At 36.5% G+C, this 26,603-nt stretch overlaps 1 protein-coding gene across 1 annotated transcript; it reads right to left on the bottom strand.

The window, feature by feature from the left end:
• Positions 1-1,092: 1,092 nt before the first annotated feature.
• LOC134752779 (cuticle protein 1-like) lies at positions 1,093-6,248 on the bottom strand. Its single transcript, XM_063688481.1, has 3 exons — positions 6,145-6,248; positions 1,950-2,149; positions 1,093-1,397 (listed from the first exon to the last, which is right to left on the bottom strand). The coding sequence occupies exons 1-3, from the start codon at positions 6,217-6,219 to the stop codon at positions 1,328-1,330; spliced, it is 345 nt and encodes a 114-aa protein (XP_063544551.1). The 5' UTR covers positions 6,220-6,248; the 3' UTR covers positions 1,093-1,327.
• Between the last annotated feature and the right edge of the window lie 20,355 nt (positions 6,249-26,603).

The following is a 26,603-nucleotide window of genomic DNA, read 5'->3' as shown; positions in this document are numbered from 1 at the left end:
ATTTTGTAGTAATTATATCAAAAAGTGCAAGCAAATATGAATTTTACTTGGCAACATTCTTAAAATATCTGAATTTAATATTAGGGTGATGGGTAATGTTTAATGACTTACCTGGCAACTAAGCGGGAGTTAAAGAGACGGTGGTTCAGACCCGTCCACTTGGATTGGGGAAGTCAAGGAGACAACATCTTGATGGTAACGGGTGAGCAAAGTTAAAGAGGTACCTCCATTTTATAACACGAGCAATCAAAGAGATATGTATTATAATACTGGTAAGTTTAGAGCGATTTATACCACATTTTTTTTGTGGTTTTGTATTTACAAAAATGTCATATTGCAGTCGTAGATAAAAAAATGTCTCAACAAATAGGTACTCATATATTAGCTGTTTAGAATGGGAGGTTGATAAGTAACTTGTGTCATTCTATAGAAAAATTATGAAACCACATGAAACTTAAAGGTAATTTGCAGTAAGATACAGAGAAAAAATATTAAACCAAAAAGTCATTTAAAAAGTTGCGGAATGTTGTAATGAAGAAATAAATTGATATAAAATCTATTTTTGTTTCCAATTTATTTACTGTGGTATGGTTCAAGTGGTCATTTTTTTTTTGTAGATTTGCCTCTTTCACATTCAGGAAATGTTTATATACCCACGTCACGTTTTCCCTTATGCACACTGAGTCGAATATCGTTCGAGAAAAGGGTCCCTAGCGTTTGTGGTCAAATCACACATATATATATATATATATATATATATATATATATATATATATATATATATATATATATATATATTTAGAATAACGCTTATCCGCAACATAACGCGAGACTTGACGTATTTACTGGTCAGGCTTTAATTTTAATATGCCTTTTCAGCAAGCTAGAGTTATTTCATGTAGTTATTATAGGATTTTTTGTTGTAATTATTTATAGTGTTTTAACAAACGCGACCGACTGAGATACTCTTAAATCTTAGGTACCTATTCAATGACCTACCTAGAGTAAAGTAATGATTACTTCAGTTAGTTTGAGAGCGATCCTGTTCTTACCGATACGATCAGAACACTAAGAAACAAAACAAAAACAAAAGTAAAAATAAACTTTTTATTTACATTTTTTACACATTTTCTATAAAAACCAAATTCTCTGCTATTTACATTTTTACATCAAAATATGGCAGTGTATTTTCAGTACAATTTTAAAAAACAATCCGAACTGGCTGGTAAGAAAATTAAAAAGTCACTTTAAGAAAAAGTTGACAGTTACGTTCAGGAATGTTTAAGTTTATCTATGGTCCGATTTGGCGCCAAACGTCACAGTAGAATCACCAGCAGTAGGGGTAGTTGGGACAGAGAGCCGGGTTGAAGCTGGCGGGGTAACGGGCACCTCCTTGCCTAAAGGATAAATAAACATATTAATAATAAAATTAACCTTTATATATATGTGTGTGGTGGTCAAAACCGTGGGTTCATACTTCGAGTGTGCGTGTAGAGCAGAAAAAATCGTTCTCGAAAAGAAAAATGCAAAAAGGTGACTAATAAGGAGGTTTTCTTTAAACAAACCTTTTAAGATATTTCATCGTTTTCTTTAATTTATAGTCTAGCAAACCAATTTTGTCAGTAGAAAAAGCCGACAGAATTGAAAAATGTAGACACGAAAGGTTGATAGGGATAGAGAGAGATATGTGTATTTACTGAGCAACTGGCGCCCGAGGAGCAACACGGCAGTGTAAGGGTAGCTCCACTGGGAGATGGGCATGCCTTCCGGGGTGTCCCTGGCTAGCGCATCAGGGCTACTTTTGAGAGAGATACTTACTCAGCAACTGGTGCAGCAGGAGCCACAGGGGGACAGCGTAAGGGTAGCTCCACTGGGGGATGGGAATGTCATACGGGGTGTGCCTGGCTAGCGGGTTATGAGCGCAGTAGGGGTAGTTGGCAGATACTTACTCAGCTACTGGCGCGGCAGGAGCCACAGGGGCGGCAGCGTAAGGGTAACTCCACTGGGGAATGGGCATGCCGTCCGGGGTGTGCCTGGCTAGCGCGTCAGGGGCGCAATAGGGGTAGTTGGGGCAGACTGCTGGGTGGAGGCCGGCCGGGTACTCTCTCGCCTGGGCGAGAGCTGCCGCGACTACAGCGCAGATGATCATCTGGAATGAAATTAGTTAGTGAACATTAATATAAATAAATAAATATTTTGGGACAATTAAACACAGATTGACACACACACACACACACACACACAGTAAGCTCAGTAAGACTTGTGCTGTAGGAACTAGACGATGGTATATTTTTATTAACACCTACATTTACTTTGAAATTAAAAAAAGAATACAAATTGAAAATTCTCTCAAATTAAACAGCTAAAAAAAATTAACTCTATGGTGGCATTTATTCCAGTTGACCTTAGATGGTAAAACAACATTGCTATTTTAGCCAGCGCTTTGTATGCATTCATCAATGTGTACTTATCATTTATATATTTACATAGAAAATATTAATAACTCAAGAATAAATGTTTGTTCCCAATTCCCAACACACAAATAACTGCCCTTTCCAGGATTCTAACCCGGGACATACTGCTTTGTAGGCAGGGTCACTATCGATTGCACGACGAGTTAAAATAATTAAAACAATGTAATCCTTAATACAAAACTACGAAACACTTTTTTACGCAGCTCCATACCCACGTGCAATCTAAACCCATTAAGGATTTCAGCGCTTACCATATTGCGCGCGAGAAATGGTGCGTGAGCTGTTGGGAAACGCCATTTAGGCAGTCGGCGTGTGTCAGTTACAATCGATATGATATTGTGACAGTCTCGTGTCAATCATTGATAACAGCTGCGATTTTGCACTATTGTTTTTATTGTATTGTGTCTGAGTCTAGTACCTATTAAAAGAAGACTGACAACCCCAATGTTGTATATGAGATTAAACATGTAAACTGTAACCCTATTGCTATTTACTTTTAACCCTTAATTGGGCATTAGGAGTATATTTCCCATCCTATTTTGAACTTTATCTTTCTTTGACAGGTTTCAAAATTTACAAAATTGTGATATCCTCATGCCAAATTAAGGGATAAATTTCATTTTATTTGAACGTTTACATTATTAAATAAAACATGCCCACTTACAAATAATTTATTAAATAATTTCATTTACAATTTCTATATTCATTAAAATACCTATAATCACAATATAAAATAAAAATGTATAATTAAAATCCATAGAACACAAAATAATACAATATGTCCAAAATAAATAGCCAATAGTCAATCATGGTTAAAAGTCAAATAATAAAAGTAATTTTTTTCCAACAGGAATAGTTTAAGTTTCGCTTTGAATTTCTTGTGACATGTCATAGATTTAAACTCGATATGCAACTTGTTGAACAACTTCACTGCTTGAACTCTAGCAGTGTGCGACACCACCGCTAATCGCGACGCTGCAGTAAGAGCGAAATTTTTCGTTCTCGACTGTAGTCTTAATTCCATATCAGCCAAATTCCATAGTTGCAAATCGTTTTGACAGTTCGAAAAAAGAAACTGATTTGACTAGTAGTCAAACGGTTTACTAATGTATTGCCAAAATCGTTTCCCAAAGTATTACTTCCCAAACTATTTTACGCAAATTATCATTTGGCAAAATTTCATTTCGCAAATTTTCATAATCCAACCTAACCTAACCCAACCTAGTATGTCATTTTCATTTCGCAATATGGGGTTGGGAAATGAAATGGTTGCGAAGTAAAAAACTTGCTAAAATTTCATTTGGGAAATGAAACTGATGCCATAAGTTTGTTGGGAAGTGAAATTTGGCGAAAAATATTTTGGCTAAACGGCGGTATCCCAGTCAAACACCCTATTTTAATAGGATTTGATAGGTAGGATGTATGTAACTGCGACACTAAAGGGTCACCGGCAAGCTCGGTTCTCCATACAAACGTAGTTCCGCTCTCATTTTAAAACAACTAGTTACATTGCTTTGAAACTTTGTACTTACAATATGAGATAAGGAATATCTATGTCTGTAATTAGTTTATATAGCTTCAAAAACGATAGTAAAATAAATACAGCGAATTTAAGTTATTCATACAAAACTTGTTTTTGCTCTATTTCGTTTGTTTTATAAACTATAGCTATATAAATAAATTTCAGACCTAGATATACCTCATGTCATTGTATGTGCAAAGTTTCATTACAATCCAATACGTAGTTTTAAAATAAGAGCGGAACTCCTTTTGTATGGGAAGGTGCAATTCGGCCGAGCTTGCCGGGGACTCTTAAAGCACTTAACCATTGTGTTACCAAGGATCCACACAATTTATTCATAGTGGGTGCAAGGTTTGACATTGTCAGGTCTGTTATTCTAATCAAATAATCAAATTGAGCATCGCTTAAGTCCACTTGACCTCCAGTCACTCATATTGTTATGGAGCTCAGGGTTAGAGTTAAACTGGTGATAACCGAATGCTTGGTATGCTATTGTGATAGCATGTAGGTGTGACATGAATTGTAATGAGCGTTACATCTTAATTATTAGTGGCGAGGTTTGGTTGCTTTATTTATTGATGCACTTATTGATTTATTATTGATGTGCTGTGGTTTTATTGAAACCTTTTTGTTTGTTTTAGTTAGATTTCGATAAAATTTGGTGGATAGATAGAGTTCCCAATAGGGGATATTACTGCAATGTTCTGCCACCAGAGTGCAGCACTAGCCTTTTTGGTAAACCATAGAGTAACTTATACATACTATATACCTTAAACAGGTTTTTGACAATGTTTTCAGTGATAATAAGATATGACATTGATGCATCAAGGCGGTTTGTTTACAGAGGACCTACCGGGAAACGCGAATCCGAAATTTCGCTATCAGCCAATTTATCTGTATTTGCTATTTCTTTATCGCTCGAATATGCAAGAGTGACTGAGATGTTAGATAACGAAACTTCAATTTTCTTGTTTCGACTTTCGCGATAGACCCTCAGACTGTGGTAGTGGCGCACCCTGCGCAGAGTTTCGCGTAATATTCCCTATTCTGCACAATATAAGTGTAATATTATTGTACGTAGTGTAAGTAAGTACCTAAGGCTTGAATAAACCAGGAACAAACATGTTCCTAGGTAAACCCGAGGGGCTACAGCATTGGGTTCTTCAAAAAAGGAGTGTACAGGTTTTTGAAGGGTCGGCAACGCGCGTGTAATATCTCTTGAGTTGCAGGCGTCCATAGGCTACGGCCACTGCTTACTATCAGGCGGGCCGTATGCTTGTCTACCACAGACGTGGTATAAAAAACAATGATAAACACACAAATACTTAAACCTGTTCACTACCAACTAGGCTAAGAGGCTGAAAACAAATACATTATTAATTATGGGCCCTGGAGGGAAAGTACCTTAAAACCTTAAGTTAGCACATTTTACTTAAGGGAAACATTCATTTATTTTTAAAAAGAAACAAATCTGCATTCAAAGATTTTTATAAATTCGCTTGTCTCGCCCGGGAATCGAACTGACTAAAAATTCCAAAAAATAAACACCATCCATTTTATTCCACTGTATCAAAGATAGATATAACTCTCTATGACTGTATCGACTGATACAGTTAATGTTAATGACAACAAGAAACATAACACCTTACACCCTCCATAAAATCGAATATTTAGTACTCAAGAATATTTTTAGACAAGCAAAATTAAAAAAAAATCCGGACAAGTGCGAGTCGGACTCGCCCACCGAGGGTTTCGTACTTTTTAGTATTTGTTGTTGTAGCGGCAACAGAAATACATCACTGTGAAAATTTCAACTGTCTAGTCTATCACGGTTCATGAGATACAGCCTTGGTGACAGACAGACGGAGAGACTGACAGACGGACGGCGGAGTCTTAGTAATAGGGTCCCGTTTTTACCCTTTGGGTACGGAACCCTAAAAATAATGAAAAATCTGTGAATGCAGTTATGTTTCTTTTTAAAAATAAAAGAATGTTTCCTTTAAGTAAAATGAGCCAACTTAAGGTTTTAAGGCACTTTCCCTCCAGGGCCCATTATTTTTTTCTACCCTGTATATGGTTTTTTTTATCATAGAGATGAATCAAGTCTATGTCAGGTTCTAGATTATAGGTTATAAATGTAGTACTCACAAGTTTGGCGAACATGGTGCTAGCCTCTCGACGGTACTCGTGAGACTGATAGCGCATCCAGTTGCGCGCGCGCATTTATACGCTCCCGCGCATGCGGAAATAGGTCAGCGTGGAACGTTAAACCTGCTGGAATAAGGGCTGAGAATGAGATATTTGTAGATATTTTATTCTATCTACCTGTGTGTTTGTAAGTTATGTGTCTTCGCGGAATTAGGTCAACGCGGAACGTTAAGTCCCCGGCAAGCTCGGCCGAATTTCACCTTCCCATACAAACGGAGTTTATCATTTTAAAACTACGGGTTGGATTGTAATGAATCTTTGCACATACAAAGACATGGGGTATATCTAGTCCTGTAATTAATTTATATGTTCCAGTTTATAAAACAAACGAAATAGAGCAAAAACAAGTTTTGTATGAAAAACTTAAATTCGCTGTATTTTTTTAGCTATATGGTATCTGAAACTACATAAACTAATTACAGACATAGATATACCTTATCCTATTGTAAGTACAAAGTTTCAGAGCAAACTAGCTACTCGTTTTAAAATAAGAGCGTAACTACGTTTGTATGTAGAACCGAGCTTGCCGGAGACCCTTAACCTCGAATAAGGGCTGAGATGGTGTCCGCTTAATTCTTTCACAGAAAATTGTGTCATAGAATGTAATGTTTCGCAGAATTTTCATTTCATAGAAACTTTTTTTCTTCAAAAACCGTTAACTTTTTAGGTACAGCTAAAAGGTCATTAGGCCCATTAGGTCAAACAGAAAAGTAGGTTAGGTTAGGTTGGAACTGCGACCCTTTGTGAAAAAATATATGTATTCTAATGAAATGAAAATTCTGCTAAACATTACATTCTATCAAGCAATTGTCTGCAAAGCAAGGTACAACCGGCTGAGATACATATGAGGCAATCCACAAAAAATATAAGTATGTATTCTAATGAAATGAAAATTCTGCTAAACATAACATTTTATGGAACAATTGTCTGCAAAACAAGGTACAACCGGCTGAGATACATATGGGGCAATCCACAAAAAAAATGTATTCTAATGAAATGAAAATTCTGCTAAACATTACATTTTATGAAACAATTGTCTGCAAAACAAGGTACAACCGGCTGAGATACATATGGGGCAATCCACAAAAAAAAATGTATTCTAATGAAATGAAAATTCTGCTAAACATTACATTCTATGAAACAATTGTCTGCAATCAATGTACAACCGTCTGAGATACATATGGGGCAATCCACAAAAAAATATGTATTCTAATGAAATGAAAATTCTGCTAAACATTACATTTTATGAAACAATTGTCTGCAAAACAAGGTACAACCGGCTGAGATATATATGGGGCAATCCACAAAAAGGTCTACTATGTGGGGGACGTGACGCGTATAGCAGCTTATAGCAGTTGCTTTAATAACCTGCAGGAATCTGTATTACTAAATAAAAATATATATCGTTGAACTTAAAGGGGCCCACTGACTATCAGTCCGCCGGACGATATAGGGGAGTTAGAACAAAAATTTGACAGTTCCGAACAACTGAGGCCGATATCGTCCGGCGGACTGATAGTCAGTGGTCTCCTTAAAGCTAAGTGTCGGGGTCTAAGCTTTATATAAGAAGCGAATGAGCTCGTGATTCTGAGTAGAAATATCATAAAATGTCCAAATTAAGCCGACAATAACGTACATAGTGTCGCGACATATCGCGAATCACCTACTATAAAAAACCTTCCTTCCGTTTCACACTGTCTATGGTAAGACTTCCTTCTGTTATATTATCTATGATAAAGGACGCTTTTTCCTGTTGCGACTGGTGTACAACTACTTGCTGTTATGAAAAAGTATTTCTTTGAGTGTGTCAATAAATATATAGTAAAGTACAAGACGCTACACTGCAAATTGAGAGCTAAGTATAATTAGTAAAAAAGATAATAATATAAGTCACAAGGGAAATAAAACAAATATGATTCCCTATGAAAGATTTGACGTTGATATACAAGTACATTATAGTTTCAATAAAATCGAATGATAAAGCCATGTACTAGCATAAGACGCCTTGTCTGCGGGAAGGCTGTCATGATAATCTTGCTTATATCAAATAAAGGAGTCTGGTTGTGGACAGACTCAAGTCAATATTTTACTGATTTCCTCTGGGTCGGGCGCTGTTGCGGTCGGAGGAAAAGCATGCCGGCCATAAGAACGCTCGACCAGAGATGCTGTTGCTAGCGCTGTCGGGGTCGAAGACATAAAGATTCGGTCGGTCTTGACAGCGTTAGATCAGAGATGCCTTGCGAGGTTTTGTCGGGTAAGGGGCATAGAAGTCCGCCGACTATAAGAAAGTTAATTCAATGGTGGTAACCTGCTCTGAGGAGAGGTTAATGATAATAGTTTCTGTTAGGAGCTAGCGCTACTCCTCATGGCTGACGAGCTATGAACAGACGATGTGTGGAGTCCAGCACAATAAATGGGACATTGTAACAAACAAGTTACTGTGTATATTACAATAATCAAATACATGAATGGGTCACGCACTACTAAGGTGCCTGATTGAGTCATGTACATACATAAACTGTTAATACATGTGCTTTGGTATAATAATAAATTCTGAGACATCTATAAATATAAAATCGTGATGTACTTAGTGACTATTGAGGAGTCAATGTGTACCTTTTACAATACAGGCCCAGCTGTTCTACTAATATGGTCATCACAAAGTACAAAGAGGAGCGCACATGGAGATTGCAGCCGTGGAAGTAAAATTATCAGGTATGAGTCATGTCCTTTTGCTACTGAACTGACACATATCGGAATAATAATAGAAGTAAATAGATTCATTATTAGTGATGTTAAGATAGTTGAGTTACATCAGATGAATCTAGGCAAGATATACATTTTGTGGCTATCGTACTTTCCCCAGCGATGGGCACAAATTGGTGTGAGGATGCAGGGATCTTGGCAGCACTTTGGGGAAGGTGTTGTCAGGATTGCTGGTTGTAAAATTAAACTCAAAAATATAGTTTGATCATACTAAATACCATAATTTACTTAAAACCGTGTTTGAACAAAGGTGTCAGGTTCGGAGTCAGGGAGACGTGATTCATACGGCTGTTTTTATATAAGCTGTTAACTATTATTAACTCTTGTCTGTGCAAATAATAAAAATAAATATTATAGAAATTTTTCATGATTTAATAGGATGGTGGCACCATCTGTTGGCGGTAAGTGGAATCACAGGTGTCAGATCGATACAGTTGTGATCTTTTAATGATATATAGTACTTGTATTTGAAAATCAACTTCATAAAAAACAATATAACTAAAATAAAATTTCTCTGTTATGATTTTAAGTGTTACTTATGACTAAATAAAGTTAATTAAATTAAAAGGAAGCGAAATGGTGAACGGAAATAGGTAAGGAAGTGTTGGTGATCAAATGAAGTCTTGGTCACTCCTATCTGTTATAAAATGTTCTCGAATGTGTTCATGTGATGAATAAATATATAACTTAATATTTTATACTACATGGTAATTGTTTAAAAGCTAATGATCATGTTCAAAACAATTGCAAAAGACACGGAACAAACGTAATGGTCTAAAGTCTCCTCCACACTCGGGAGCGTAGTCTGGAGAGGACTTACGACATTCACAATAAATCGCATACGATTTTGTTGAAATTGTGTCGTGCGTACAACCTTTACATAGAGAATGGACTCGTTCATTTGATCGATTGGTTCGATGGCGGTCGATTATTTGTTACGGCTATAAGAAATCTGACATCTCATACTAGCATTTCGGTGAGAGTAAGACGTTCAAGGAAAGAGTGAGACGACGCTCACAGCGAGCTTTAGCTCCATCCATCCATCGTAATTATATATCTATTGTCGTAAGTCGTCATGTCGTCAAGTTCAAGGAACGGAAAATTAAAATATAAGCAAGCTTCTTTATTAGTAAACGGATTTAATTAATTCTTAAGGAAAATTATGGTGGAAGGCAAGAGTATCCAGAAATAAGTGAATAGCGGTTCTGGTAAGAGATTGTGAAATATATTCAATTGTACATGTGAGTAAAATTCACAAAGATTATTGTTGGAATAATGGCGGATGTTTATTTACGCTTTATAAGAGTTTCCAAGTTACTAACCTAGTAAGTGGGTTGTATTATACCCATTTACACTCTTTATGTATACTTCTAACATTAAAACAAGGAATTTATTTATTCATAATCCTAAAAGGAACTTATACGACAAACTGGACTTGTAGTCGATGGTTTACATAAATATTATGCCGGTATGGGTTTAACATTGAAATCATTAACCAATATCATGCAATTATGAATGAAATTGTACATTAGGGAATTTCTTTGTTGTTTCTTAGGAATCAGCAAGATTGGTCGTTGTATTTCTTAGCAACAAGAAAGCTAACTTTAAAAACGAGGAATTTCATCTTTACATAATTCCAGGTATGTGACGACTAATGTAAATGACTTAATAGTGATGAGTATGCATTTATAAAAAAAAAAGAGAGAAGTAAATAATGCTTAAATAAGTACTTACAATACTTACATACATTTGATAGAAGAGTGATGTTGTAAAGTTCATTTTCTTTCTTTAACGTTTAAATACTGCTATACTTACATAGCACAGTTATGTTGCAGGTATGAGTATCATGAAATAGCATTGAAAGGCTAGTTAAATTTTAAACTTTATGCTATTGATAACAAACGCTTACTAATTCCTATACCTAGAGTAAATTTTGTCATGACTTACTATGAACAATGAACTCATGATAATACCTCATCAAAATTACTTACAATTATGATCAAAATTAAAATATAATGGTTCATTTATGAATGTTGTTAACGTTAACCATGAAACTGTTTTATGAGTACCCTTATTTAAATACTCACAATTCTTGTTAAGTAATAACAACATGTATTGGTAAAATTTTCAGAATAGTCTCTAAAATGGAAGAGATTTTACTTATAAGATTAACCAAATTTGCCAACAATGTTGAAAGGTTGACAAAAAATGCCCAAGCTCTGTGTGAGCAACGTCCATGGACCAGTGTCGAATTAGAAGAAAGTAATGTTGTTGCTTCAAAGTTACAATCCATTATTAATAGATTTAGCTCTGACTTATATCAGTATTTTAACATATCACAAGATCCTAATGCCGATGAAATATCCAATTTGACCACGTCCCAGTTAGAGGGAGAGGAGATCTTAGCAGAAATCAATGCACGCATTGCACAATTTAATAAAGAGAATAAAGGCGGTGAAATAAATATTCCAGCAAAGCGAAGCAAATTGCCCGAACTCAATTTACAAATTTTCAAAGGAGACGTATTGAGCTGGTTCCCATTTTGGGACCAATTTCAATCGACCATAGGTCGTCGTGACTTATGTAATGTGGACAAATTATTATATTTGAAAGCTTCCTTGGAAGGGGAGCCCAAAGTTATGATTGACGGTTTGGAAACAACCAATAATAGTTATCAAATTGCTGTCGACATTCTTAAGGAAAGATATGGTAAACAGGAGCAAATAGTAGACGCTCACTATGCAACACTTAACAAAATTAAGCCAGCGCTTAAATTCGAAGACTGCCGTAAGACTCTAGATGAGATTGAAAGACATCTCAGAGTGCTGCAATCCTTCGGAGAAGATATCAACCATAATCATTTAAGATTTTCAATAATGGAGAAATTTCCAGAAGACATTGTGTATGAAGTTAAATTAAAAGGAGCTACAGAATCCATTCAAGACTTGAGAAGTCAGCTTAAGGTAGTCATATCAGCAAGGGAAGAAGCAAAGGGTTATAAAGAAAAGGATAAAACAGAAGAAAATAAATATACCACAGAAGTTTTACATGTCAGAGATATGAAAAAGAAAAGGACTTTCAATAAACTCAAATTTCAACACAATAAGAACTTTAAGAAATTTAATAAGAACCAATCTAGTACGGTAGCATTTACTGGAAGTACAGGAACGTTTACCCCAAAGAAGAGACCCTATGAGACTAAGAAAGAAGACGATGAAACCCAATCAGATCTAAAGAAAAGAAAGTTACAATGTATCTTTTGTCAAAATAGTCATTATAATGACCAGTGTACTGAATATAAAACTGTTGAAGACAGAAAGAAACGATTAAAGGGTCACTGTTTCTGTTGTTTATGGAAAGGACATAAACAAGCTAATTGTCGAAAAGGAAATCTCATCTGTGTTCACTGTAAAACAAGAGGAAAACATAATAGAGCATTATGCCCCAAGATGTTCTCATCACATACTAACATTAAACCAGTTAACACATTACATGTACATGGAGAAGGTTCAACTGTTTTACAAACAGCAGTCATTGATGCTGTCGGAAGAAACAGAGTTATTAAAAAATGTCGTCTACTATTAGACTGTGGATCACAAAGAAGCTATGTAACAAAGAAAGTTGCCAAGGAATTAGAATTGGCTGTGGAAGAAGAGGATCATCTCTTCGTGTTTACCTTTGGATCAGACAAACCGAAAGAAATAAAAAGCGACCTAGTTAGGATATGTTTAAAAACAAAGGATGACAAATTAAAAATACTCTTTGCAAATGTTGTACCGGTGATTACACAAGGCGTTTCTTATCCAAGAAAAGAATTATTAAAACATGTTAACAGATATGATCAAAATATCGTCTTGGCCGATGACAATTCTTTGTCCGAACGGGTAGACATTTTAATTGGGAATGATTACTATTATTCACTTATGCGTACTGAGAAAATAGAACTCGAAGAAAACTTGTATCTTGTGGACTCTGTATTCGGATGGATCCTCTCTGGCAAACCGAATGAAGGAAAGAATGATGAGCTGACGGTTCTCACATATTTCCAAACTTCCTATGGAAATAAACTGAATAAGCCCGATCCACCTTTAGATATGGGTAGTGTTAAGAATTTATGGGAATTGGAATCTATTGGAATAACAGATTCGCCAAATTCTAATAGGGATGAAGAAGCTATAAAAACATTTAATGAAACGACAGTGGTCGAAGATAATAAGTATGTAGTAAGTTGGCCATGGAATGAATATCCTCCAGACTTACCTTCAAACTTCGGTTTAGCTTACGGTCGTTTGGTAAGTCTATTGAATAGAATGGATAAGGAAACATTAGTGGTTTACGAACAAACACTAAAGGATCAGGTAGATAAAGGTGTGATAGAAATTGTCCCTAACAATGTTGAAGTGGATCATCCAGTACATTTTCTGGCCCATCATGGAATTTCGGCACCCGGGAAAGCTCTTAGGATCGTATACGATGCTTCTGCAAAAGTAAAAGACAATAAAAGCTTAAATGAATGTCTATATAGAGGTCCAATAATGTTAGAAGATCTAACAGGACTTTTAATCAAATTTAGATGTCACAAGATTGGAATGACAGCAGATGTCGAAAAGGCATTTTTACAGGTGGGACTGCATGACAAAGATAGGGATGTTACTCGATTCCTGTGGATTAAGGACATATCTAAACCAGCCACAAAGGAAAATCTAATAATTTATAGGTTCACACGAGTACCTTTTGGCATAATTTCTTCACCGTACTTACTGAATGCGACGATACGACATCATTTAATGAATTCCGATTCAGAACACATGAGAAAATTAGCAAACGACATCTATGTTGACAATTTGCTTACCGGAGCAAATAACATTCAGGAAGCTACACAAATATACGAGGATTGTAAATCAACATTTAAGCAAATCTCAATGAACATTCGTGAATGGAATTCGAACTGCAAGGATCTGAAAAATATCATCACCGACTGTAATAAAGATGATACAGTAAAAACATTAGGATTAGACTGGAATCTGAATAAAGATACACTGCAGATGAAAGTAAAGCTCAAGAATAATGCATTTACCAAAAGAGGATTGTTGAAGACAATAGCGTCAATTTATGACCCATGCGGATTTGCAGCACCCATAGTCTTACCGGCAAAGCTGCTTTTACAATCTTTGTGGAAAGAAAATAAGAAATGGGATTCACCTGTGTCAAATGAAGTAACGGAAAAATGGGAAATTATCTTGAAAGATCTTGACACAGTGAAAGATATATGTCTACCAAGACTTATGTCGAACAACAAAGATTGTGAACTTCATTGTTTCACAGACGCTTCAGTCGTGGCATATTCAGCAGTGGTTTATTTATTACAAGAAAACAATTTAAAGTTTGTAATTGGAAAATCCAGACTAACTCCTATAAAAGATCAAGAAAACTTGAAAATAGCACGATTGGAATTACTAGGAGTTGTCATTGGAAATAGATTACTACAATATGTGGCGAAATATCTCCCAATAAAGGTAACTAAGCAAGTGCTATGGTGTGACAGTCAAATCGTATTAAGCTGGTACAAATCGAATAAGCTGTTAGTACCGTTTGTAGCACGAAGGATAGAAGAAATCAAACGTAATAAAGATTTGGATATGAGGTACATTCCATCTACATTAAATCCAGCGGATGTGGCAACGAGGCCTCTCAAGTCAAAAGAAGAATTAACCAAATGGCTAAACGGTCCAGCATTTTTGTTACAAGATCCAACTACGTGGCCAAGTTCACCCGTAGTAGAGAATACTCTTTTGACGCGGGAGGGTCTCTCGAATCATAACACACAAGCATCTGAAGAGAAGATTACAGAATTAGCAAGTGAAAAGGAAATAGTTACATCAAATAAAGAAGACATAATGACAGAAATATCAGATAAAGATCATCTTGCACAAACGAATATAAATAATAAAATAAAGTCAGAAGTACAAGAGATAATAAAAGTCCAAAAACAATACTTCCCGGAGGAAAGTGGTGGCAAAAGAACACACCTCACTAGAAACTTAGGACTATTTACCGACATAGATGGAGTACTTAGATCTGAAGGACGTTTGACACATTCAGACTTGTCATATGAAACAAAACATCCAATCTTATTACCTAAAAATTGTGAATTTACCAATAAGGTCATAAAAAGAATACATGAAGAAAATTATCATGTAGGAGTACCACATACATTAAGTAAAGTGAGACAACGGTTTTGGATTCCACAAGGTAGAGCACAAGTTCAGAAAATCATAAATAAATGTCCACAATGTGTAAAACACGGAGGAGGAGCTTACACTTTACCCAACACACCTGCTTTACCTCCAGAGAGAGTAAAATATGAGACACCTTTTACTTATGTTGGAATGGATTACTTCGGACCTATGGTAGTCAAATCAGATAAAAGTCAAGAAAAACGTTGGGTCTGTTTATTCACTTGTTTAGTGGTACGTGCCATTCACCTTGAGATAGTAAAAGATATGTCTACGGATGAATGTTCTTTGGCGTTCCGAAGATTTGTTGCAGCTAGAGGAACTCCTTCAATAATAGTGTCGGATAATGCACTTCAATTTAAACTACTGTCGGAAGTAGTGACTGGAATTAATTCATCATCAAAAGGAGTACAATGGAAATTTATTCCTCAATTAGCACCCTGGCATGGGGGAGTGTATGAACGCTTAGTAGCGATAGTGAAACATTGTCTTAAGCGAACCCTTGAAAAACATTTACTAGGAGACAATCAGCTGTTAACAATCATCAAAGAAGTACAGGCCATAGTAAATACTAGACCTTTGACTTATGTAGGAAATGATCAAGGACATATTTTAAAACCGGCGGATTTTCTGACACCTGGAAGGTGTATTAATATTGACAATTTAGAAGAAAGGATCTCATCTTCAAGTACCTCTACTAAGCAACAACTGTTAGAAGGTTGGAAGAGAGGTGAAATGATTATGAATGAATATAAAGACATGTTTATAAATCAATACCTACTGAGTTTAAGAGAACGATATAATCATTCACCAAAACAAGCTAGAGTAAAAGCAAAAATTGCGCCATGCATTGGTGACATTGTACAGATCAAAGGAGAAAGTAAAAACAGGGGAAATTGGAAAGTGGGTCGTATAACAGAGCTACTTAAAGGAATAGACGGATTATGTAGAGTAGCAAAAGTAAAAGTGGGTGAGGCAATATTCACAAGGTCTATTGCACATTTGTATCCCCTAGAAGCAGAAGAGTCTCTGTTATCTGAAGACCTCATGAAAGATCAATCGTGTATCAAACAATCGTTAAACTCACCATATGGTAGCAATAACCTAGATCAAGAATTGTCATTAAAAATAAGAGAACCTATGATTTCATCAGAGAATGAAATAGATAGAGCTATAATTAACGAAATGGATGTAACGAAGCATAAAGAAGTAATGGACGATACAGAGAGGCATGAGGACATAGATATGTTAAATGATGATGAAATAATGGATGGTTCAGATGAGATAAGCCACATGGACATCTCAGATGAAATGATAGAAAGTTCAACAGAAGTAAACGAAGTGATGGAAGACCATGAGCAAAAGGAAATACAGGAAGAGTCGATGACTGGAAAGGGAAACCATAAGAGGGCAGCAGCGGTTCAAGCAATGAAAAGAATAAAAGATTGGACGCGCCACTTAATGCTCACCTTAACTCAACATTAATTTTCCTCGACGGGTGTGTCGCGACATATCGCGAATCACCTACTATAAAAAACCTTCCTTCCGTTTCACACTGTCTATGGTAAGACTTCCTTCTGTTATATTATCTATGATAAAGGACGCTTTTTCCTGTTGCGACTGGTGTACAACTACTTGCTGTTATGAAAAAGTATTTCTTTGAGTGTGTCAATAAATATATAGTAAAGTACAAGACGCTACACTGCAAATTGAGAGCTAAGTATAATTAGTAAAAAAGATAATAATATAAGTCACAAGGGAAATAAAACAAATATGATTCCCTATGAAAGATTTGACGTTGATATACAAGTACATTATAGTTTCAATAAAATCGAATGATAAAGCCATGTACTAGCATAAGACGCCTTGTCTGCGGGAAGGCTGTCATGATAATCTTGCTTATATCAAATAAAGGAGTCTGGTTGTGGACAGACTCAAGTCAATATTTTACTGATTTCCTCTGGGTCGGGCGCTGTTGCGGTCGGAGGAAAAGCATGCCGGCCATAAGAACGCTCGACCAGAGATGCTGTTGCTAGCGCTGTCGGGGTCGAAGACATAAAGATTCGGTCGGTCTTGACAGCGTTAGATCAGAGATGCCTTGCGAGGTTTTGTCGGGTAAGGGGCATAGAAGTCCGCCGACTATAAGAAAGTTAATTCAATGGTGGTAACCTGCTCTGAGGAGAGGTTAATGATAATAGTTTCTGTTAGGAGCTAGCGCTACTCCTCATGGCTGACGAGCTATGAACAGACGATGTGTGGAGTCCAGCACAATAAATGGGACATTGTAACAAACAAGTTACTGTGTATATTACAATAATCAAATACATGAATGGGTCACGCACTACTAAGGTGCCTGATTGAGTCATGTACATACATAAACTGTTAATACATGTGCTTTGGTATAATAATAAATTCTGAGACATCTATAAATATAAAATCGTGATGTACTTAGTGACTATTGAGGAGTCAATGTGTACCTTTTACAATACAGGCCCAGCTGTTCTACTAATATGGTCATCACAAAGTACAAAGAGGAGCGCACATGGAGATTGCAGCCGTGGAAGTAAAATTATCAGGTATGAGTCATGTCCTTTTGCTACTGAACTGACACATATCGGAATAATAATAGAAGTAAATAGATTCATTATTAGTGATGTTAAGATAGTTGAGTTACATCAGATGAATCTAGGCAAGATATACATTTTGTGGCTATCGTACTTTCCCCAGCGATGGGCACACATAGGAAAGTGAATATTTATTTTCTCCCCCTCACTAGCTCGGAAAGTTGTCGTTTATCCTTCAATACAAGCGGGGAAAAACGCGTTTTATCCACTAGTGGGGAAAGTAATTTGACCTTGGATGGAGCGTGTTTAAGTAGCTTGACAGATAACAAAACGTAAAACGCTCATGATAATGGTTCGTTCGATATTAATTATCATTAAATAAATGGTTTGAGAATCTAATAAAAAATACCAAATTTAGCTTTATTTAATGATTTTAAGTCATAAACCTTAAAATTCCATAAGAAACGTTTGTTTTTTTATAATGATGTTAAATACTGAACGCACAAGTTGAGTCGATGCAATTTCAAAACGCATCGTTGACATTTCATACATCAGAAATGTCAACATTGTCAACCTTTTCTCACCGACTCGCGTAAAAATACACAACTTCCAGAGATTTCTGTTATAATATCGTAAAGAAATGAGTGATTCCAGTGATGAAGATGATCCAACGCCTGTGGATGTTGCACTTTCCTCGCTATAGTGAGGTGAAAAGTTTTGTGTTACACACGGGCGCAAATGTATTTTACTTCTCGTGTGTTGAAACACTCGCTACGCTCAGGATTCTATTTTAGAATCACTCGCTTCGCTCGTGGTTCACCTATAGAATCCTTTCGCTTGCTCGTGTTTCAATTCTACACTCGCGGGTAAAATACAACTTTGCACCCTTGTATAACAAATAACTATTTTCAAGCGAGAAGAGAAGTTAAATACAATACAATACAAATCGTTTATTTACCAAATATTTTACAAATTGACATCACAGATTGAACTTAACAAAAAATTAGATTTTACAATAAAGCTAATATCCATAATACGAAACTGAATTGATGGCTGTTTTTTGAATGAGAAATATCAATTATAAAATTAATTTAACTACAAAAAAAACACAATCAAAATAAATCATACAGGAGAGACATAGGTATAGGTATAGAAAGCTATCGCAGTGTCTAGGCCTAGGTATGTCTTTAGTTAGATTTTAATACTAACTTTAGGTATGTGTTAATCCTGCTGGTAATCCTACTTATCTTAATAAAAATGTATATCACTTGACAATGTTTTTGTGTAGGTGAACTCATTTGATCGTCCATTTTAGGAACATGACATTTTCGAGTAGAGCAAATTATTTAGGTTTTATACGAGTACGATAAAAAGTTACTTAACACTAAGCGACTCTTATCGTAGGTATAGATCGAATCATATCAACTGAGCTAATGCACTATACGCGGCGCGTCGTGAACCTTCTCATCTCCCTGCCCACCACCATAGCTATCGCATTCGTCCGTGGACAACGTGGGTCGCAGTGGGGCTTCGCCTGCAACGCGCGCTGTGTATATTGTGTGCATGGGGGGCACTAAGGAGCAGGCCACGCGTGTGTCAGTGACGTCGTTCCGTGCGTAGCGTGTCCGTACACTGCTGTGGAAGTATCTACCTACATTTTTATATGAAGCGTTTTTGTACCTAAAATATATTTATTGTATAAATTTATTGTAAAATTATAGTCAGGTGGGGTAAATATAAGACACGGGTAAAAATAAGGCTAGGTTATTGACACTCAAAAACGTATTCTACTTTATTCCTATTCCATTTAAAAAGAAGCCTTCTTTTAAATGGAATAGGAATGAAATAAAACAAGTTTTTAAGTGTTAAAATATTTACCCCACCTGACCCTACCTTTTTCGGAGTCTAGCTCCCGGTCTACATTTGACTGACTATCAAATGGGGCATTTTCTATGAAAAGGGACCTTCTTGTCGATGGCGCTTACGCCGCACAGCGTCGCGCGGCATTGTACCTATATTTATATCGGAGCATCGTTTATAATAAGTAAGCGCCATCGACAATAAGGTCCCTTTTTATAGAAAATACCACAAATTGTGGCCTACTCCACATCGGTAGTCTTGCAAGTTAAACTGTTTTGTTGCATTGGTATGCAAAAAATGGATATAGATTAGCTTAAATTAAGTATAGGCTAATTAATCCAATTATTGTCTTAGGCAATTTAGTTTGGTGTTAGGTGGTATGATGCCTAGTGATGGGTCGTTACCAGTAACTTACTCAAAAGTGGGAATATTCCCGGTAATGCTACCAGTAACATTACCCAGATCGGTAACATTGAGTAACTTTGAAAAAATTATTAGAATTGTATATGCTTTTTTCGTGTTAAATACTTAAGTAAATAATAATGCTATTATTTACAGTCATAAAACAGTCAAGGAATCTCTGAGAGAGTAAATTCCCAATGTTACCGGTAACATTCCCAATATTACCAGGTATTTTTCCAAAGTTACTGGGAACATTACTATCTGGAAATAATGATTAAAATAATGCTTAACTGTATAAAGTAAAAGAAAATATGTGTATAAATCAGTTTAATTATTAGAATAAACCAATCAACATCTAAATATATAAAAGAAGAAACTGACTGACTGACTGACTGACTGCCTGACTGACATATCAACTGACACAACACAAACCGCTGGTTCTAGAGATTCCAAATTTGGCACGTAGGTTTCTTATAAGGTCTAGGGGTGCACTAAGAAACGATTTTTTCAAAATTCACCCCCCAAGGGGGTTAAATGGGGGTTCAAAGTTTGTATGGGGAAACAAGATTAGTTAGACTATTATATTCGAAACTTCACAGGAGTATTCCTAACGATAAATGAATAAACACGTGTTACAGGTTTTTTTGCAAATTCCCCCCTGATAGGGGGAAATGTGGTGACAAAGTCTGAAAATCAACAAGTGTATTGTTCCTATGGTTTATCGGGTCGCTAATTAGGAAAACAAGAACGATTTTAAAATCCAACGTGACGGACGTGAAAAACCATCTCCCCTGTTGGGGTGCAATGGGGTTGAAATGTCTAAATATCAATATGGGTGTCGTTTTTATGTTTTTTTGGGACGTTAATTACGAAAATCGCATCGATTTTGAAATTGAATAATGTGCTCATGAAAATTCTTGAAAAACGTCAGTCCATACATTGTGTATGACCATTGGCCGACTATTTTCGACCGATTGGAACGCCTGTAAATGATAATGGCTAATCCGTTTGGTTATATCCTACTAGTATAATTCCGTCGCTGAGACGGAATCGGGCTAACTTGTATCATATTCGTAAGGATATTAAATTGATCGAAATATGTATGTTATTCAATAATTCGACACGTGAAACCTAGCTTCAGGGTCTAGTTGGCAAGGAGGTTGTGATATATTTTCATGCACCTCAATTAGAGATTGTATTGACACTGTTCTCATTTAGCCCTTCTACTTGTAGTCACGCGTATATCGTATATCGTCACGCGTATAACGTCAGTCCATACATTGTGTATGACCATTGGCCGACTATTTTCGACCGATTGGAACGCCTGTAAATGATAATGGCTAATCCGTTTGGTTATATCCTACTAGTATAATTCCGTGGCTGAGACGGAATCGGGCTAACTTGTATCATATTCGTAAGGATATTAAATTGATCGAAATATGTATGTTATTCAATAATTCGACACGTGAAACCTAGCTTCAGGGTCTAGTTGGCAAGGAGGTTGTGATATATTTTCATGCACCTCAATTAGAGATTGTATTGACACTGTTCTCATTTAGCCCTTCTACTTGTAGTCACGCGTATATCGTTTATTTAGCATTAGAGGTGCCCAGTAATAGAACTAATGCTGCGTTTCCACCAGTGACGTTTCCACCACTTAATTTGTTTCCCTCGCTCAGCGTGTAGTGATTCTATTGGTTCTTAAAAAACGCATCCCTCGCTACGCCTTCTCACACATCTCTGGTGGTGGTGGTCGTTCTCTGTCTCTGAAGCTCTCCGTTTTTAACTCGGGCATTTTGCTTTCGGATGTACCTATATGTCGCAATTCTTAACCGATTCTCGTAAAATTTTGTGACCATATTCTATGATTAAATAGATTTTTTTGTCGATCCAGATTTTGGATTTTTTTCAAAATGCGGAAATTCGCAAAGCGTCTATGGCACTTATGACTATTGTTGAGTTGACTGTGATAACGACTCAAGGAACTAAGTATTTTTCATTTTTCACTTTTACGTTTTCTAAGCTCCGCTGGCGTCCGCTAGCTGGCGCGGGTGTACGAAACGGGATATTATACAATTATACATACTTTAGTATGTAATTTTTAAATAATCAGATATTTTTCATGCATTGGACATGCAGCCCATTCTACCCGTCCATTCTTCAGATAAGCAAAATGAATGATCGCATTCTTATCACAATAAACTCATTACACGAAACTTACTCCACTTATCTTGTCATCACAATACGCCCTTAAGAGAAATTCATTAAAGTACTTTATTTTTACGACGAAAAAGACCTTACCCGCCTTGTTCGGTACCAACCGTATAGAGTATGTTTAATTGATCTACAGAGCCAAGGGAATATGTGTCTTGTTTCTCAGTTATTAAAGTCGAAATGTTAAAATCGGCGGCATTAATCAATGTAGCAATTTGTCTTGGTCTTGATTAAAACACAGTTAGGTTTAATTTTTTGTTAAAGTCTAGTTTGTGGTTTAGATGTATAGGTCTTAAAGACGAGTGATTGCGGTGACACCAGTAGTTAAAGAATAGTACATTACGATACAAGTGCGAAAAATAGGAAATCCGAAACGAGTGACGATAAATTAAAACACGGCCGAAGGGAGTGTTTTAAAACGAGACAAGTTATGAATTACCTATTCGCACGTGTATCGTACAACGTTTTACAGTACAGTAGTTACGTTGGCCTTCGACATAGTTGCGTAATGTGCAATTTTTCGCACTAGTAAGGTAAAGTAGCCCCATATGTACTGTAAAACTTATTACCAGGGGCATAATTAATAAAACAATAGTGCAATAGTAACAAATTAGTGGGGATCCATTTAAAAAGTATTCGGTATTGTGTTCTGATTAGAAAAAAGTAAAATATTTTTTTTACGCGAGTTTTTTTTCTATGGAGCAGGTCGTATCTAAATCGGCCAACCTTCCATATTTTTAACCCTTATTTTTAATCCTTAAACCAATTTTTTCGCGCCAAAATTTGTTTTCCACTTTTTCCTAATCAAAACAAGATTACGAATATTCCCTTAAACAGATCCCCACTATTTTTGTTACAACCTGTATAATAGACGAAGATCTCAATACATTTTTAACTTCAAAAACAGTCCATATGACTGTTTTTACGTATGTCTGTTATTACTGTTAGAACGTATCACTAATACTAATTCAGCCATCTTGCACTGTTAATTAACCTTAGCTACCTTTTTAGTCGCCAAATGTAATTCTCATTACAATTACAACTGCTCTAGATATAGATAGTTTAGATGCAATTCAAGATATGCTTATACATACAAGACATATTTATTAAGGTTTTAATGTTGATGGTCATCATAAGTATTTAAGTTATTGCCATAGCTTAGGCGCTGGTGGCCTAGCGGTAAGAGCGTGCGACTTGCAATCCGGAGGTCGCGGACTCAAACTCCGGCTCGTACCAATGAGTTTTTCGGTACTTATGTACGAAATATCATTTGATATTTACCAGTCGCTTTTCGGTGAAGGAAAATATCTTGACGAAACCGGACTAATCTCAAAAAGGCCTAGTTTACCCTCTGGGTTGGAAGGTTAGATGGCAGTCGCTTTCGTAATAACTACTGCCTACGCCAGTTCTTGGGATTAGTTGCCAAGCGGACCAGGCTCTCATGAGCCGTGGCAAAATGCCGGGACAACGCGAGGAAGATGATGATGGTATCATAGTTAATAGACAGACAGTTTAGGTATTGTAAAATATGTTAGAGCCAGTTACAATTTTTGCTTTTTTTTAATACTACGTCGGTGGCAAACAAGCATACGGCCCGCCTGATGTTAAGCAGTCTCCGTAGCCTATGTACGCCTGCAACTCCAAAGGAGTTACATGCGCGTTGCCTACCCTAACACTCCTCTCCCTCGTTGAGCTCTGGCAACAGTGGCAACCTTACTCACCGGCAGGAACACAACACTATGAGTAGGGTCTACCTAGTGTTATTTGGCTGCGGTTTTCTGTAAGGTGGAGGTACTTACCCAGTTGGGCTCTGCTCTAGATCTGGAATGACATCCGCTGTCCTATGCGCTACCACACAAAGCGAAAGGTCATTCACAGTGCCCATACCTGTCTTTTGGACGTAGTTTAAGGACATACCCGGGTCCGGACGTAGTTTAATGACATACACGGGTCCGGACGTAGTTTAAGGACATACCCGGGTCCAAAGGACATACCCGGGTCCGGGTGCTTACAAGATCTTAAATTTTATGTTTACTTTTCTAAAGCATGATTGTACATTTATAGTACTTATTTAAGTACCTATTTAAGCGTATTATGATTGTTTTTATTTTTGGATATTTTTTAATGAAATAAATTGACAAACTTGCAGTTTTTTGTTGAACTTGTTCAGTGCGAAAAAATCTTTCGTCCCCTTGCGTGTTAATCCCAAAATCCCGATTTATACATGACATGTACTACATGTAGTTGTATTTTGTGACCTCAACTTTAGTGCCAATACCTGTTTGTACCAGGAGACAACAGACCAAACATATGAACACCTATTGCAGGTGACACATTAGCGGGTAATACAGAACCTCATTTGGAAGCTAGATGCAACCAGTGTTGGCCGAAACGTTAATGCAATTAACCATTAACCAGTATCAATTGAACCGTAAACTGTAACCGTCTGTTACGGTTTACGGTTCAATTTGTACTGGTTAATGGTTAATTGCAATTAACGTTCGGGCAACACTAGATGCAACACGCCCGACATAGGAACGCGGAAGACCACGCCTACAGATTAAGTTTATATGGAGATGATTACATGAATCCATAACTCGTAGAGAAGGCACTTCTCTAATCTGTATTCTATATTTATTTGGTAGAATTTATTTGGAGGACTGTGTCAATGTTGGCTCCGTTAGGCCTCTACTTGACACTTGACATGACACTTTTTTCATTCCTAAACAAGTTAAAACTACATCTTCTCACACATCAAACTTCTTACTTCACTAGTCGCCTGTGTCTATTTATTTGTGGTTTACCTTAGGTTTTGAGTTAGGCTAGGTTTTGAGTTAGGTTAGGTTTTGAGTTAGGTTGGGTTTGTAAAGTTTCTCCCGAGATGGTAAGTGCGACCTAGTGTCCTGGAAGCGCTTCCACTGGGTAGGTCAGGGGAATAAAAAAGGGTATGGATCCTAGGCAGGATAGCCGCTGCGGGGTCGCGGACGCATTGCGTGAGCTTCCCCGTAACCCCGCAACCACAGCGGCGAGAGGACACCATGGGGTTTAGTGGGTAGTGGGGCCTCTATACAGCCCTGAGTCCCACATAACCGTCCAGGCCCGGCGGTATGCGTAAAAGCATTCCCCATGTAATAAAAAAAAAAAAGGTTCGTAAAGTTTACGTTACCGACGTTACCTATTTACATTTACCATTAATCTCTGTTCCTGTTCTTTAATTGTATTTGTTTTTGAAATAATTCAAATTTTGGTTTTTTTATGGCTGTCATTTTTAAGACTATCTACTCCGCATTGTTTTTATTATTTTAAGGTATTGCTTCTTTAATATTTATTTTAATTATAATATTACAAGTTTAAGGTTCCACTGAAAATTAGACCGTTGCATTACGTGCGTACTCATGCTGAGTGGTACCCTATTGTCACTTTTTTTTTTTTTTTTATGTTGTTTTATGTTGACTTCTGTTAACTCTAAGGTCGTGTTTTTTCAAATAAATTAATTTCTTTTTAATTCGTTAAATCACATATTGGTTCTACAGTTGTTCGTAGGTGAAGGTACATTTGTAATGTGAAGAGGAATGCGTGAGATACCTACTTAGATTTAACTTTAAGTGGACTTCTTTAGAAATAGCAATATACCACATCCATTTGAGCACACTCGTATGTTTGCTCCTAACAGTTATTAATTTTTCAAGTAAAAACCTATATTACAGCTATAACCTACAATAATACGTGATTTTATTCACCGATCAATCAGTATTACAATTCTCATTAAAACCGGAATAAATTACGTGACAAAGTGTTGCCACTGTATTATTAGTGAATTAATAAGTAATTAATGAATTTATTAGCAGTTGTTTTCAAGTAAAAACAATGATAATAACATTAGCAGTTAGCCTTTGTATTTATCATAGATCTAGAATGCACTTAAACTGTTCGAATTTCGACCGCATCTGCACTACTTGCGGCAGTATTGCAGCGCGACATTACTGCCGCAAATGTAAAAAATCCGGACAGCGACATCGTTTTTGACATGCGAGGCAGTAATGCAGTCGGCAGTATTGTCGCGCTGCAATCCTGCAGGAATATCGGTTTTAAATACCGGTATTGAGAATTGTCCGATATTTTTTTGTTTATTTTATTAACTCAAGTTAACGGACCGCGATGGTCATATTATTTTAAAAACCGATATTAGACTAATATTATTAGTCCACGAACTGTCAAATCGTATGGGTTGCCATGACAACACACTAGAAATATTAGACTAATATCGTTCGAGAAATGGGCCCCTGTCAAGTCGTATGGGTTACTATGGCAACACACTAATAATATTAGACTAATATTGTCTTCGGTTACCGCGATA

Source organism: Cydia strobilella, chromosome 25 (assembly GCF_947568885.1).
Source record: "Cydia strobilella chromosome 25, ilCydStro3.1, whole genome shotgun sequence".
NCBI lineage: Eukaryota > Metazoa > Arthropoda > Insecta > Lepidoptera > Tortricidae > Cydia > Cydia strobilella.
Note: the sequence above shows the minus strand (reverse complement) of the source record. Positions and strands in the feature narration are given on the sequence as shown.

Bases quoted from the DNA above. Each gene is read 5' to 3' on its own strand.
- LOC134752779 (XM_063688481.1), bottom strand. From the start codon at position 6,219: ATGCGCGCGCGCAACTGGATGCGCTATCAGTCTCACGAGTACCGTCGA. The intron at 2,150-6,144 runs GTGAGTACTACA...ATTTCATTCCAG, and splicing joins GCACCATGTTCGCCAAACTT to ATGATCATCTGCGCTGTAGT. The intron at 1,398-1,949 runs GTAAGTATCTGC...TTTATCCTTTAG, and splicing joins CCTGCCGCGCCAGTAGCTGA to GCAAGGAGGTGCCCGTTACC.